This window comes from Zootermopsis nevadensis, unplaced genomic scaffold (genome assembly GCF_977971745.1).
Source record: "Zootermopsis nevadensis isolate Lab colony 2312 unplaced genomic scaffold, Znev_1.0 Znev_ptg000061l, whole genome shotgun sequence".
NCBI classification, from domain to species: Eukaryota; Metazoa; Arthropoda; class Insecta; order Blattodea; family Termopsidae; genus Zootermopsis; species Zootermopsis nevadensis.
In genome coordinates this window covers 4,239,180-4,257,125 of record NW_028259192.1, presented here as the reverse complement: position 1 = coordinate 4,257,125, position 17,946 = coordinate 4,239,180, and the positions used below count along the sequence as shown (strand labels likewise).

The window sequence follows — 17,946 nt, the reverse complement described above, 5'->3', positions numbered from 1 at the left end:
TAATTAAACGCTTTAGCAGTCAGCACGACTTCTGCTGAATACCTGTTCTCCTTGGACATAAAACTGACTACCCCTAAACACGGCCCCACCATAGACCACGTCAATAGATCTACTCTTACCCTGGCCACACAGATGAATCAAGGATGTCTCTGCTGTGTAGAAACACTCACCGTATCACAAATCGCACTCCCATTACAAGATAAAATTTTGTCTCATCTGAGTTACAATATATCAAAATATTCATAAACTATCCTTCATACTTGGTGTGATTTTAGATTCAGATGTGCTTACTGCCTCCATCATCAGAGTAATAAATAGCCCTGATGACAGCCAACTTCAGATTTACTCTGATAGATTTGGGGTAAAATTGCAGACAAATGTTAAATCTTAATTTTTACCACAAAAACAAAACATGGTTCATCTACGGACGTTAATACACGGTGCATAAACCCTGAACGATATTATCATCCTCACAGTCATTAAAACCTTAAATTGTCCTTGGCTTTCTATACTACTCAGTTCTCAGCGCGTTGCAAAGTTAGATAAATGTCAAAGTTATGTAACGCTATGCGGCCATACTGGATTACAGAATTCCATTTACTTCGAATTATATCGAAGAAGAAACTAAACTGGAACTTTGGGGAGGGGGGGGGGTTATTTAAAATGAACGCCAGAGCTGAAATGATATCACTATGCTGCACTGCGTATATAAATTAGAAAGTAAATTATGTTGTAAAAAAGATTAATGGTGAAGACTACAAGCAAATTACATGACGCACTTTCTTATATACATGTTGAAATAAAAGCTCAACTTCAAATCAAATCACACTTCATCATTCAGGGTAGGCAATGACGTAACATGACGATGACAAAATTTGGGCAGTACGTTTACTTGTTACATACTTAAGTTAATAACAGAAACTTTTTAATTCAATCAAGAACTGTAAATGAAACATTTCTTACGTGAATCATAACGAAGGAACATTAATTAAAAGGAAGAATTACGAAAGAGGTTCACTTTGTAACTTAGAATAACATATCTGATCGATAGCAATGCACGTGTCTTACTCCCTTCAAATACGTTTAAGTACAGAATTATCTGATAACAAACACAGATGTGTGCTGGGACGTTGAGCCTTGTAGTCAGAAAGATATTGACCGACGTTTCAAAGGAACTTACTGTCTCCATGATCAGTGCGTTGTCACCGTAGATTACCTGTATTTAAGAAACCTCTTCAGTTTAACTGGTAATTACTATGGAATTTTCTTTCCGTGTGTATTTTGTTATACGAATAGCAGGATTTAGTATAAAGCACATTTTAATTAAAACGTACTCACGTTTAAGCTTTTCTTATATTTAGAGAAGAATAGGAAAATGGCGGTCACTTAAGATAAAAACTAGATAAAACGAAAAGTTAACGCAAAGTTGAAACTTTATATAAACTGGTATTTAGTCTGAAGGCTCTACTTCTTAAGTACGCAGTATAAAATAAGTTGAACGTAACAAAAATTTTATAGGAAATGATAACTGAAGACGTAGCTTTGACAAGTATTCCGCACCCTTAGGGGTAATGACGGTCACTATTTGAGTTTCAAGATGTCGCTGAAGTAAATAAGATAATGATTAAATAAAATGTTTTCTTAGTAAGTAACATGAATATATCTTAGTTTACAAAATGTGTACACACCAAAATCATTTGAACGTACAAATTCTAACGGAATATTAAGATAGAAGTCTTCAATAACCTTTTTCATTTTGTAGCTTAGATGCGTCATGTTTGTGTTGAACTAAGTATGTATTTATTATTCCAGTCTATACACAAACTTAATTTAAAATGTTGTTGTTAAAATTATAGTCATTGATTGTCATCACCCGATAGCAGATGTAAGACACACCACACTTCACAAATTTGAAAATGAACATCTGACCATAGACATGCAGAACATTACGAAGACTGAAAAACCTACAAAAGAAAATCTACAAAACAAATCAATAAATGGTTGCATTAAAATAAAATATATAATAGTTTTAAAGATATAAAAAACGATAAAAACCTGAAGATGATGCAATAATAGCATCGAAACATGTCGTTAATAATAAGCGCTGAATAAATGTAACATCGTAATACGATGAAAAGCGCTATAATTTTAACAACAACATTTTAAATTAAGTTTGTGTATAGACTGGAATAATAAATACATACTTTTTAATTTTGTATTTCTTCTTCTCAAATACAAATTAAAAAGATAACCATCTGTAAATTCCCTCTGCATGTGCCCAGATACCACAGCCTGTGCATCTATACCAGAGTTCTCCGTCTTTCCCCAAATTTTTCACAAATTAAACAAATTTCTCAATCTGTTTCTATGTCTCCCTCTTCATTTTCGTCAAGAATATTTTGTTCTTTTATGTTGGTGTCCTCTTCTGATGAAGTAAAGTCCATCTTTCTTCATATTCTTCCTACAGCGTTTCTTTATCTCTTGGAGGTTTGTTCCCTTATCCTGCATTTTCTTTGGAAATATTATTCGTGTTTTTTCCGTCTAATCACAATTGTATATAAATAAAATTATACATAAGATATTAAAATATCATTTACATATTTGGTACAACTTTTTACTACATGTTTCGGTTACATTGAACCATCTTCAGGTGTAAAGTTAAAAGTTAAAAATTATAATCTTATAAACTAAAACTTAATTACTGTTGTGTAACTTCTGATGATGTTTATTTATAAATTCATTGGAGTGAGGGTATATTTTGAAGTGATAGTGGTTTAACATTGGCCTGTAACGTAAATAATTTAAATATTATAATAATATAATATAATATTATAACGTAAATAATTTAAATATTATAATAATATAATATAATATTATAATACGTTACAGGCCAATGTTAAACCACTATCACTTCAAAGTATACCCTCACTCCAATGAATTTATAAATAAACATCATCAGAAGTTACACAACAACAGTAATTAAGTTTTAGGTAAAAAGTTGTACCAAATATGTAAATGATATTTTAATATCTTATGTATAATTTTATTTATATACAATTGTGATTAGACGGAAAAAACACGAATAATTAAATTTTAATTCACAATATGACGCAATTAAATCAACTTTGGAAATATTGCTGTTTGCCTACTTCTATTCTGCTCTCGTGCATTTCTCTTTAACGCCTTGCTTTCTAAAGAACTCTTCATGGGTGTCCCTGTCAGAATCTCCGAAAGCTGCTTGCCTCTGCTTTTTCTGCAAGGTGTCCGTGGACCCGCCGTAGATAATGGAGATCCTTGACCGCCATTACCCCAAACGCGTAACCTCAAACGAAAGGCGTGTTGCCGTGAACTAGCATATATTTATTCATAATCATCTACGCAGTTATAATATCCAACTATCGCATGTTATGTACACCCACAAGAAAAATTTATATAATTCAAAGAAAGTTCACTCACCTCAGATATTTCAATGTCAAGTATTAGATCACTGGAGAACAAAATAGACACATGCAAATATCTCGGTAACTGTACCAGAAGCAAATGGCGGAATTCGCTGTTTAACTTCACTGAATCAAGCACTGGATGTCAGCATCAGCTTGAAGCTTCTATCTGGTACCGTTCGTCAGAAAAGTGCCTGACCGCCATTCCCCCGTCCTCCCCTACACCAGAAACAGTGCAAATTCCTCATAAACCTCACAGACGCTTATACAACAAAAATATATTTTATTAAAAGAATGAAAGGGGTCCGTCCCCATGTACGAGACAAAAGTAAAGCTTAAAATGACAAATTTCTCAGCTGATTCTAAAGGAAGAACTCCACATGCGACGCATCGCAGCCAAGTTTGTGCCAAGGCTCCTGTCTGAGGACCAGAAGCAGAATCGACTTCTCGTTTGTCAGGAGCTCAAAGATCTTGCAAGAACCGACCCCAACTTCCTTTCTAAGGTTTCCTCTTCCCAAAGATGAAAATTCAGCTAAAGGGAAGGAGATTTGAGACGATAGAAGAGATTCAGGCAGAATCGCAGATGGTGCTTGACAGGCTGACAAAGAAAGATTTCCAGGGATGCTTCCAGGCTTGGCAGCGGCGCTGGGATCGTTGTGTTCACTCCCAGGGGAACTACTTCGAGGGTGATGGATGAATTTAATACCTGAGATAAGTGTACGGGTTTTTATAAGCGCAGTCTTGAAACTTTCTGATCGCACCTCGTATATGATTACCTGTAGGACTACAGTTTATATTGTACGTATTTTATTTTGTTGATTGAATAACTTCGATTGAAAGGACGTCAAATCCCTCGTGGATCCAAACTTTGTTTTATACACTTACCGAAGTGGACCGAAATTAAATTTGCCCCATATTTTTTTTCGGTGCATTCCCTTCGTGCCCATCATATTTATTTGAAATTCGTTCAGAAGTTTCAAAGGTGAGACATGTGGCTCTTTTGAGCTGCTACGTATTATTGTATCATCGTGCTATTTTACCAGTAGAAATTTTTAAATCACAAGTAAAATGTGAGATCAGCTCTCGTTTATAAAAGTATAGACCCTAATTTTTTTTGTAACAAAAATTTCCTTGGACATCGAATTTTATGTGAAACCTACAAGATAAATTACTTTCTCAGCAACCTTAAGCCTAGGATGTTTGTATTACTGAAATATCCTGAGTGCTTTCCTGTCATTGCTTTACTGTTTACAGTGGCCAGGTTATTTTTAATCTCCATAGGTTTTTAAGAATAGAAATGTTCACGGCAACTGAATGCAATCAAGTCTCTCGGGAGATCAGCCATGTGATAACAGCGCTGTAGTCCAACGTTTCGGAACTTGTCTCCTCTTCCATGATCAAGATGGATGGTGACTGAAAAAGACACAGTCTCCGAAACGTTGGACTACAGCCCGAGAAGACATCCGTATCAGCTTATTTGTGTCCGCCTTCACTACTTATCAATGACATCTCCTTATTATTTAAACTGAAATAAATACACATTTCGACCCAGTCCAAATGTTTGTACAATCGTTGGCATACCATCCCAATACGCCGGTGGCTAAGAAAATTTAAGTCAGCAAATTCTCGTTCTACTATTCTCCTGTAATAGCGTAATTTCTTTTAAACTCGACAGATTATTATTTTAAATAACTTGTATCTAACAATAATAATTCTGATATCAATTTTAAAAAACCTTAATCAGAAACTTGGCTTTTGTCAAAATACTGTCAAGTGCAGATACAGGAAAACAGAATATGTGCAAACATTGTATTTTTGAATTAAATTCTTGAGATTCCTGAAAATCATCCTCCATGGTGCGTGCTGACATCCCGGTTTCTCAAGTAGGCGATCCTAAAGTGGCTATACCATTAAAAAAATAACGATCCAGACAACACCACACAAACAGAAAGTTGAATCTAAAGCTCTGTTTCGTAAACATTAATTAAATATCCATAATAGTGATTTCGAGGACAGTATTATTAGCCTATCAGTCAAAAATCATGATGAGTAGAATTTATTGCAATATACTATAATAATTTGTATCTTAATTGCGTCATGTTTGTGTTATATCAATACATATATTTATTTTTCCAGTCTATACACAAAACTTGTATTACGTTTAAAACTTACATCCTTACACTCTTTGAATTGTTATTATATTTCCTATGTCAAAATCCATAATCACGACTTGAAAAATTAATTTCACAGATAATGAACATCGAAATGCATACTCCAAATCAAGATGAAGACTGAAAATTAAAAATCTATAAACGCAATGCACAAATGTACAATAGTTTTTAAAAATATATGAATAGATAAGCCTGATGATGATGTGGTAAACATCGAAACATGTCGTCGAAATCAAAAGCGCTGTGATAAATGTAACATTATACGACACAGAAAAGCGCCATAAAATATAACATAATGCAATTTATATTGTAAATGTTATAAATAATTTTAACAACATTATTTTAAAACAAGTTTTGTGTATAGACTGGAAAAATAAATATATGTATTAATACTATAATAAGTAGTCTCTTGACTTTTCTAGTACTTAGACCAATGTTCAACTCTTAACAAGAATTTGAGAAGTTTAGCTCTACGAAAGATACAGAATCCTCGGAGTTTAACGCAGCAAAGTGGCCAAATGACTGAAGTGTTTACCGAGAAGTGTAGCGATGTTGCAGTCGTGATACAAAAATAAGTTCAGATAATTTCCATCATATAAACAAACGCAAATATATCCTACAGATTATAAACATTCATAAACTTACTAATGATACACTTACCTTAATATTATTGTTAGTTGAACCAACGAGTAATATCTAAGTAATATGGAAGGAAACTTCGCACGCTATTCAACTTAATATTTCATAAGTTATCTTATAAAACATGGAATTTTCATAGTTATACTCAATCGATAAATTTATATATTTACAGAAAGGCAACAATTCTTCTTCGACCTTAAACACTGAATTTCAATGATGTCCACCATCAGCTTGTACACCCCTACAACACGGAATGCAACAGAAGTCCCTAGCACAGAAAATAATGTTCCGTTACAATAATTCCAGCAGAAGGTAAGTATTTTCATTGCTATACGTGGCCGAATACATGATTAGTTACAAATATGAGGAGTGTCTTGTGTCGACTGGATCACCTTGCAGAGGCCTTCGTCATACCAACTTACGGGCACCAGATTCAAAGTCTCGAGGGAAACAGCAAAATGAATTACCTTTCAATTTCTAAGATTTACGGTTCTTATGGCTGTGAAGATGTCGTTTGTGGTTTTATGGATTATGACGTCGTGTGGTCTTGTAGGGGATTACAAGTATTTTGGGAGACCATACTGTGTCTACCTTCGTGGAAGAATGTAGTTTTAAAGACTGCAAACCACCTACATGTCCACCCGGGGTCACAACGCAGAAGAATTTTTATGTTAGGAATGAAGAATGAAAGAGTGTGTTTATGTGACGTTCTGACTAACCCTGTAATCAGGTGATTCTGTTATAATCTGTCTTGGACCACTTTAGAGGCTGTTATGGTTGATAGGGTGATGAAGCATCATGGCCTGTCTCAGTTCTGCCTATTTAGAGGATAATAGAACAGTGGGTTCAAGAAAATTGAGTAATCTGTAAATGGTGAGGACTTTCAAGAAACTGGCCTCATTTATAACACATGAACACGTGAGTCGATAAGAAAGGGTGAATGCGGCTGTACATCTCGAAAGGTTGAGAACCCCTGACGTAGTGTTTGCATAAGACCCGAGAACGTTAAGTGTGGGAGAAATGAGGAAGACGCGATCCAATGAGTGGGCGGGTTACCTTCTTCTTACGCAATGAACAGTGCGGTATGAAAAACAAACGTGATCTGTCTCTTACAGCGGCCTGTTAATGCACTTCTGTTGCTGGTATCTTTAATTCCACCTAATTTCATATCGCGTTCTTGTCTGCAGTCCTCCGAGTCGTGTATTCACAGTTTCAAAAATACGGGCACAATTGTTTTAATTTCGTAACAGGCCTACTTTTCACGAGATCAATTGCCTTGTGCACTCTAAAACGGCCTCAATGCTGTTTATGAACAAAAATCAAAAAATCTAAATTACGTTCACGAAGAAATTAAATGCATGTGTGGGAAATCATTGCTAAGGGTACGGCCCATAGCTTAGACAGTCAGCCACCGCCTTCTCACTGAGGAGGCCAGGATTTGCGCCCAATGTAGTCCATGTGGAATTTGCGGTGGTCAAAATGGAACTGAGAAAGGCTTTTTCCCCCGAGTTTTCCGGCTATTTCCTGTAAATATAATTTCACTGCTAATGCTTGCCCACTCTTCGTCTGTTATCTATAATGATTCCGTTTACTGTTCAGTTCCGTAGAGACAGTCTTCCACTTCCAAAGAATAACAATTTACCATTCACACAGTACGAGCTTTTCAGATCCATCCTTATGGATTTTGACTATATGGTATATTACCACAAAATATTACAATTACTAGGGAACGGTTTTGTAGGTGCTAAAATTTTGGAAAATATTTATTGTTATACGCTTTAAAATAAAAAAATATGTGTTCTATAAATAAAAAAAATGTTTCAAAGTTTCGTAACTTCATGAGATGATAAAGTTGCGTCATATTGTGATAAATATATATTTGTTTAAATCTTGTCAGTCTGATCACAATAAAATTCCTATTAAATATTAAAATAGTACCATAATTAACATTTAAATATTTAAAATATATTAAATGATATTCCCTATCGAAATGTTCGATTTACATTAGAACATCACTTTTTACACGACATGTTTCAGTTCTAAAAGAACCATCTTCAGGTGTATAAAATTATATAAACTTAAATATAATTTCTTAAATGCAACTTTTAGTCAGATGTTTATCAGATTTCAAATGATGTTTTCTTCTAGATTTATTGTATTTTTAATATCGTATTCGAAGTTGTTCTGTATGTACGTCGTGCTTAACATGATTTTGTGTGGGTGAACGTTTTGTTGTTGTTTTTGTATCATCCAAAAATGAAGTTGTGGAGGAGTTACGTCCGTCTGGAAGTATTGCCGTGTTTGAACAAATATATTTCGTAACTTCACAAAATACTCGCTAAAAACCTTCAGCATATCAAACATTAACTGAATCACTGTTACAGCTAACCACGAAAGCCATCTTCAAGTTGAGCGTCGAAAATGTTATTTGTATTGAGAAGATGTGCGTTCCATTTCGCGTGATACCAGTCTTCAGTACTTGCAACACATCATTTTTTTTTTGGAATCAAGCACTCCTTCCTTTAAGGTCTGTCGCAAAAATGGAAAGTTTGGAAGATCCTGAAAAACTTGTAGCAGACTTGCCAAATAGAGATTGCCTCCGTGTCCGATCATTCAAGCGGGCAATGACGGAATTACACTTGCTTCCATTTAAATATGTTAATTGAGAACGCCGTCTTGTGACAATACATTTTCCATCACCACCAGAAATTAACACGTCATTGAAATCGCTAGCATATTGAAATAAATGGGAACTGGCGCCTTGTGGTTTGTGACACCATATGGGGTTGTAAGACCATGGCAATCTGAGTTAAGGCATGAAAAACTGGGCTTCGGGTAACAGCAGCCAGATCCCATGAAACTAAGTGAGCGAAAGCTGGGTCACTCCTATAGCCTTTTAACGTTTTAAACCGCAATGGTAACCTGCTTCAACAAGAAGTACCTCTTCATTTTGAATTTATACTTTTCGTATATTTTATCTATAAATAGCTATTATTTACTTAAACAGCATTAACCGATTAATCTTAATAACGACAAATAGTTGCGTTTTCTTTTAGGTACGTACTAAGTTCTTAAATATTATTTAGGCAATATTCGATTTAATCAAAGGGTTAATTTAAAAATTTATCCTACATATGCTGAAGATTCAATTAAGTGACTGTCACGTTAATCTGTTCATTTTTATGAGTAAAATTTACCCCAACACCATGCCGCTACGGAAAAGAATATGCAACTAGGTCAGTGCAAAAATTTTAAATTAATTTACACTTGTAATAATCAACCGATCGGCGTGCTGTTTGGTATTGTTCTGTTCAGAAAATTGGGGCTAATCACTTATTCCACTCAGACGTCAATATTTAAAATAATAAATATTAAATTTAAAGACTCGTCACTTGAATATCATATGGCCTTTATGAGAGCGACCGGTTATCAAGAAAGGACATTTTTTTTCGTGTTGGTGTCTCAAATTTCAGGTTTAAAGGGCACAAAATCCTACTGTTAACAGAATAAAGCTTATCACTCTAAAGTTTCCTGACAATGGTGCACTATTAGGACATTATCTATTGTATTATATTTAAACATTAAAGCTCTAAAATTAATTCCACTTCGGATGCATTTATACCTGAAGACGGAGACAGAACCAGTCATCAAAACGTAGCGAACCGTAAAATTTTAATTTTAAATTTTTAAATAACATATAATTGATAATGTCAAAGAATCATAATAGAATAAACCTTGGTCAGTACGAGCCAATTAAAATTTTCATAGCCACGTAATTATCGGCGACAGAAAGCGAGATTCACATACTATTAAAGTGTACGGAAACAGGGAGGTGGAGGGAACAGCTCCTGAGGAACAAGTGGTTCACCGTTGGTGAAGAGTTGGCCTTCAAGAAAATTTTAAGCACTACGAATGACACGGAGGTCAGGGATGTAGGGAAATTTCTGTACAAAGTAAGATGTAAAAGACAGGTCAAAATTAGGAATTTAGAACTGTCACTGGGGTAGAAGGCACGAAAACAATACGAAAGAGTTATGTAAATAGTATTAGGAATTAAGGAATAGTCATGTAGAGTAGCATTAGTGAATAGTTGTAGTAAGCAGTAGTGCTAATAGTGCTACGTAGGTAAGGACTGTGGCCGTGAAAACCTGGTGTTAGGCGGCCACAGATCTCTGTATATAGTTCTAAACCAAATATATTATTATTATTATTATTATCCTAATGATGAAGAACGTACTCACATGTTTGTAACTGAAAACAGAAAATATCGGAAAAAATAACAAATACAAAAGACAGCATTCCAATGAAATTCCACAAATCCGTCAGACTGGCACGCTTGTCTACGGTAACCAACATCTAATTAAAATGTATTTTTCTTATCGACACACGCAACAAATAAGCTTCCGTGTCTCATACTTGGCCTTCAAAGCCACATTTCACGCGAACAGCTACGTTCTAATTCAACGCGAAAAGCTTCACGCTCTAGAATATGAACACGCGCTCAAGAAAATATTCGTTACGTTCATTCCACGCTTTCCAACCAGCCACACAGACTACCTTAGAATCAATGACCGAGCTGATTCCAGGATACAAAATATTACACTACAGCTACTTAACAGTACTGAGCGTCGTCACATTCCAATCAGACGCCCTCTTTTAACTCAAACGACTATTCCACAATCCACAGAAACATTGCGGAATATATCAATGACGTCACACGATTCAGAATGTTTTTCAATTCAATTCAATTAATTTATTTACGTGTTTGCCAACAGCAAGAAGCCAATAACAGGCAAACACTGATAATACATACAATAATAGTGAAATAATAATGGATAATAGTAAACAAACGGATTAACTAAACTTATACATGTACAGTATTAAATATAACAGCCAAGTACAGGCAAACCCAAAATAGAAACAATATTAACACAGAGTAAAATAAATGAAGAAATATAAATAAAAACAAATAATCCACGTAGGGAACACTAATATAATTGTAAAACTTTAAAAAATATAAAAAGACAGATAACCAAGCTAGATCATTTCCCTTATTGAGAACGATCGCTCTAGGGAGACAATGTTTACGCTAAATATGTCCAAAAATTTACATACGTCATTTGCAGCGATGACGCACCTGGCTGAAGGACTATGTCTTAGCGCACTGCTCACACTAAAAGTAGAAAATTCTCTTATTTGCCTCGCCGGCACACGTAAACCAACAGTGTCCATAATGGAATGGCAATTTATTTTGCCCTTAAATACATTAATAAGAAATAACGCATCGAGATGTCGTCGTCTGGAATAAAGTGTTCTAAAATTTAAAGTAGATAGGATCAGCTCATATTTGCGGGGGATATTAAACTGGAAAAATCGGTAATTGCACAGACTGGCAAATTTTCTTTGAATATTTTCTAATTTATTAAAATCTGTCTGTGTAAGATTATTCCAAACGACCGAGGCATACTCAAGCTTTGACCTAATTAAAGCATTAAATCATTTATAATGAGACTCCCAGAAGCAGGTCTTTGTATTCAAGAAAATTGAAAGGTCAGGTGAATAAGGCAGACAGCTTTTTTTTAACTTTCCAGATCTTTAATAACCTTAATGCCTGACTTACTTCATTCTGTAAGAACAAATAGATGATTCAACTTATGAAAAAACAAAACAAACATAGTTTTGACCTCTTATATACACTTATCTTTCACTTCTGTCTACAAAACGTCGGTATGCTCCTTAGGAGACCTTGGTGTTTTGTAAGTAAGTCATACTGAAATACTCATGATGATCTCATGATCTCTCATGATCACTCATGACTTTTCCCCGAAAGATCGTGTTCTTCCATCCACGTTTCTGGAAAGGTCTCACCAAAGTTTACTGTATCCATGCTTCCAGAAGACACGCCACTACGTCAATGGAATATTTAACTCAAAACCTCACACAAAATTGCTTAACACGGAGTCTGAAATTTAAAATCATTCAAAATTTTCGCAAAAAAGCCTAATTTCGTTTATTCAGTTGTCACACACATTTTGCACAATTCCATTCCTCTCGACTGTGAATCGTTTATAATTTTCAAGACAGACTAATGTTTACTATGAAAAGTCTTTTTATTTTTCAGATTTTGCTGATTAGGCCTTAGAAGTACCTAGGAAAATATTAATCCGGTTTAGAAACTTTGAAGGATTCCCTAGTCAAGCAATCAGTCTGAAGCAAGGCCTCTTTCTACTCTGGAGAGTACAATACAAAATGACGCGGACAAACATCCCACCATTTCACTGTTAGAGCAGTCCAGATCTGGATCTTCTTCCGCTCAATCAATATGATCGGCACACAGAATATGCAAATACATTTAGAATCTCCACACAAAACCTCTTCATCATTTCATTAATAAAAAAATCGAAAGAGAGAGTTGTTTTTAATTTTACAAAAGATTTACCTCAACAAAAGATGCCTATTTTTCGAATGTGTATTTTCAGACGAATGCCACGGTGGTCTAGCGGTCAGAACGCTGGCCTTGTAATCCTGGGGTCTCGGGTTCGATTCCCGGCGGTGCCCGAATTTATAACTTGTGTTGGGCAAGGCCGTGGTCTAGGCAACAACACGGAGTTTTCCTCCGTGGCATCCCAACAATTACTCCATTCACACACAGAAGAAGGCAATGGCAAACCACTTCTGGATCATCTGCCAAGAACGTATATGAACAGGTCCCAGTCCGAGAAAAGGATGGAAGGATCCTGTTCATATGGACCTGTCGTCAGACAGAACACTAATAATAAATAAATAAAAATTCAGACGATATTTGGGAACCATCAATGTAAATTTCCGCGATAAACAATCAGCTGCTCATCAGGTACTGGAGAAAAGATGTTGGTATAATGGAAAAATACAACAGATGTTACAGACATCAAGATACGATACAAATACCATACAACATTCTCAATGAATTTTGTATTCATGAAAATAATCATGCCAATTAAAACGTACATAAGTGAAAATACAGTAAAGAAAGCAGGTATACATTCGTCTGATGTGTTTTTATCTAGAATAATCTGAAACAAAGAGACGCTTCATTACATTCACTTTCAATTTGATTTCAATGTGCCCCACTAAAATGTAATGGCTGGAAACGAATGTGAAACATAAGTTTCTGGTCAATGCTTATAAAGTTAATTTATTGGTTGAGAGCAGAGATACTTCGAATAAACACAGACACTTCATTAGACGGATCTAAAAGTAATTAAAGAAGACCAAGTTACGTTTAGGTCTTATCACAAGACTGCAAGGCAAAATCATTATACAAAGGTAGTTAAAAAATCCTTAAAATGTGACGTATTTAAAATATATGGGAACTTAAGTAACAAACCAAAACTACATTCACGAAGAAAACAGTAGAATTACTATGCAGAATACTTGTTGATATGGAGTCCGAATCTAACATTTCATTCTTCTATTTAATAATAGCCTTTATAAATTCATATCAAATCTAAAACTTCTTGACGATGGTGAAGAGTCAATTGAATAAAAATTTCCTTGAATATTATCCATCGTCTAGTAATAAAACGTAAAACGACGTTTCGGATATGGGACTCTATCTCCGTCTTCAGGTTCCTACACAGTTGGGCCCACTAGATAGAGCTAATCCCTATCTCCGGGAACCTGAAGACGGAGATAGAGTCCCATCTCCGAAACGTCGTTTTACGTTTTATATTTACTAGACGATAGATAATATCCAAAAATTTTATTCAATTGACTTTATAAATTCAAATATAAACTATTATCTTACCTATTGTTTTGTATGGGTGTGAACTTGGTGTCTCACATTCAGGGAAGAACATAAATTGAAGGTGTTTTAGAACAAGAAGGGTACGATGGGTGGGGAATGTAGCACGCCTAATATGAGACATGCATACAAAATTTTGAGCGGAAAACCTAAAGGGAAAAAAAATCACTTTGAAGACATGAAAATAGACGGAAGTATAATATTATAGTGAATGTTAATGAAAAAAGATGGAACGGTGTGGACTGGGTTCATCTGGATAAGAACAGGGAACGTTGGGATAATTTCTGGGTTAATAAAATCTTCTCGGGGCAATCAGCCGCTTCAACTGGTTTACCGTAGTAAACCGACGTTTCGGGAACCAACTCTGTCCCCATCATCAGGGTTTTGATGTGACTGGATACCTCGGAAGTCGCCAGATTTTATTCGTTGTACTCGCCGCCAAAATCTCAAATCCTATAATTTCTGGGTTCCACGAAAGAGTGAATTTCCTGACTAACAGAACAACGATTAACTTCCCAAGAAGGACTCTGCGCCATGGAGTGGCAGGGGCTTTAAGCACCAAGTTTCATATTATTTGTATCGACTGCAATTCTGATGGTTTTCTCAAATATATTACTGTATTTCGGTGATGTTATACTTCTTAAAAATAAATCTGAGGGGTGGATTTGAAAAAAAAAAAGTAAACCGTAGTTGTAAGACTGAATAAAATAACGAAATTCGTCGATCAAAATAGATTTCTACTGTGCTAATGACTGTGGACACTAATCTCCGTTAACTACAGCGTGTCAAGAAAGCAAATGCACGCTATTTTTGGAGACATGAGTAAAAAAAACTGCATAGTACAGCTCTGGATGAAATCAACTGACACTCATTTGAAACACTCGACGAGATTTAAAGTTACTTCCTGAATAAAGACAATTGTTGACAAACAGAAGTCGTGAGTCACAGAACGTTGGAACTTATCGTTGCAGAAGGAAGTGAGATTTACTTTTAAGTGCGCTACAAAGCAAAACACTTGAAAATTAGGCATTCTGAGGAAATCCGAGACACTTCCTCGTCTCTCAGTGACATCACTTATCAACAGCTCCTGTTCTTAAATCTGAAGACAGCAGTTAATTCATTAGACTCGCATTTTACACTTGAAACAAACAAATTCCCTTCAGAACATTCCCGGAAGTGAGAGATACAACGCTTAATTTCAGACAGTCTACTTAATTTTCAACCGATGAAAACCGCCAAGTCATGTAAGATGAAAATTCAGCTAAAGGGAAGGAGATTTGAGACGATAGAAGAGATTCAGGCAGAATCGCATATGGTGCTTGACAGGCTGACAAAGAAAGATTTCCAGGGATGCTTCCAGGCTTGGCAGCGGCGCTGGGATCGTTGTGTTCACTCCCAGGGGAACTACTTCGAGGGTGATGGATGAATTTAATACCTGAGATAAGTGTACGGGTTTTTATAGGCGCAGTCTTGAAACTTTCCGATCGCACCTCGTACCTGCAACTTGGATGGTTTCTCTGCTTCTGTGGAATTTCTCCTGAAGACCGCAAGATTATTTAAAATAACTATTCCACGAAATTTAAGGGTAAACGATAGTTTTTATTGGCTTATTTAACAATAATTTCCCGATTACACAGTATATTACAAATAATTTTTATATGAATATGTATGATGGACTGGGAAGGTCGTAACTTATTTCAAGTGCTATACCATCATTTTCCAGAAGACTTTGATGAAATTTACTAGAAATTCGATAAAGATATCCAAGATATGTAAGCGCAAGGTAAGTCCTCAGCTCCTGTCTCAAAAACAGACTGTGTAAGTTCTTCTTCACTTAGACTTTCAACATAAATTTAACCTATGAGCACTTTATTATAGCAACACGCCTATGCAAAATACATTACAGAGTTCTTATTCAGGCAATCGTTAATCAGTCAGATGGCACTTGAAACTGTCCCGGAATTACAACTATATTACAGCACAATATCCATATAGTAGCATAGCAAAATGTTTTTGAAGGGCAATGCTTTAATATATTACGTTTCGGGAGTTGGCTGTACTTCTGCCTTCAGGCGACTAATTGCCATTGTACTGGCACAACCATATAACGAATACGAAGTCTGTGCTAACCGCAAGACAATCGATTTAGTATTCAAAGGAGCCTAATTTTGATTCTGACCGCTGTCACCAGTAACATATTAGTTCGTATGATTTGAGGTTTTCACAGCGGTGAGTATGTAGATTTCTGTCTTCTGGGTTGTTGCGCTGTGTAGTCTGGTCGATGTTTACCAACGTTTCAGAGGCCATACTGCCTTCGTCATCAGGACGATGAACATTTATCGCCCTGATGACAGAAATCCCAGAAGACAAAAATCTTCAACATATTAGTTATTGGTCACATTTAAAAAGAGTAAAATATTTAATGGTCGGCCTATAATGACAACCAAATACGTGAAGACTGAAATGGCCAACACCCGAAACGGCGCGTACTTAAAAGTACAGTTCAGAATATGGACAATGTTCAACTTCATAAAATAACAAATTTTAGTGGTTACGAACTACAAGGCTGCGAGTTCGTGCTTCGATTCTTGACAGAAATATTATTTTCTAAGAAACTGTAGAGAAAGTAATTGGTTTTACTTCTGCATAAACCACCTTGAAGCCTCGATATTTCAGTCCCACCTCTGACATTCTTTAGAGATGAAGTCAAAATCCGTGCCAGCAACTCACATACACGTCGATCGGTAAGCTGCATGACCACGTTTGAAGCAGACTTTTCGCAGACAAGTGTTTGAGAGGTTATTCGCAGGAAAGCCAGTTCTACGAGCAATTACTCTCGTGAGACGTACAGCCCGGCTTAATTGCTCAAGATTCAAACGCTCCGCTTTCTGATTGAAAGGACTTCACAAACCAGAAAGCAGCAGTGAGAAGATCAGAACTGATGTCGCAATGAACAGGATTTTGGAATAATATTATTTGCTCATTACACGAAGTGTGCTGTCTATAAAACTTAAAGGGTTTTGAATGACATTGTTCCGCAATTCAAAATAAAAAAAAATTCCCATATTAACTTCCGTGTTGAAATAAACGTGTGTTCAAAAATGTGCAAATAATTATCTCAGATTACTGGGATTTGAATAAACACGAACACGAAGTTCTAAATTTCACAACTCCATCTGAAAGATTAAAAACCTTATAAATCGCCATAAGAATTCCTTAAAGGATACACAAAACGATAAAATGTATAAACATTTAGAAAATTATACCAAGAACAAACTATACGTTGTAGGTAGTGGAGATTACTGTCCATATGACTGTGAATTCCTTTAAGGGGTGGCTTGTGTGTATTTGTACATTCACTTGAAACCCGTTAAATACAGGCGACCCCCACACCCACGATCGAATTGGTTCCTGGCGTGCCGTAGTAAGTCTAATATGCACAATATTACAAATGGCGTTCCTCTTTCTGGAAACACATTTCGTGCCCTAAAACACAAAACCTGACTGAAAATTTAAAAAAATAAAAAATAAAATACTAATATATACCTTTAAACTATTTATTAACTTAAATCAAAACATTCAATACGAAAATAAAGCACAGAAAAAAACATTTAATTTTTTTTAAGTAGATAAACAGTAATGTACGTAACAAAAATTCCACTCATAAAATTCATTCATTTTCAACACTTTAAGGGGAGAAGGATTGTCGGAGAAAAGCAGAAATCTATGAGAGCGTGCATCATACGTCATCGTAATAAAGTTGTTATCGGATTACATTAACACAAACAAAAGAAAACATCTGATATGACAGTGGACTGCATAATGTGTGTATATATGTGTGAACTCGTCACAGCTAAAGCGGTATATGTCAAATTAATTTAATATTTCATAAAATGGGATTTCTGATAATATC

At 35.5% G+C, this 17,946-nt stretch overlaps 1 protein-coding gene across 2 annotated transcripts in view; it reads right to left on the bottom strand.

Annotated features, from left to right (window-relative positions):
- Positions 1–17,946, bottom strand: part of LOC110834321 (protein obstructor-E) — a 241,000-nt gene that overhangs the window by 161,466 nt on the left and 61,588 nt on the right. The window contains exon 1 of one of the 2 annotated variants that reach the window (XM_087340671.1): positions 10,492–10,621. The exons of the other annotated variant lie outside the window; for it this stretch is intronic. Coding sequence (XP_087196797.1) covers positions 10,492–10,606 — 115 coding nt within the window. The 5' untranslated portion in view covers positions 10,607–10,621. Of the gene's footprint in view, positions 1–10,491; positions 10,622–17,946 lie in introns of those variants that run through there. 2 annotated transcript variants of the gene reach the window in all.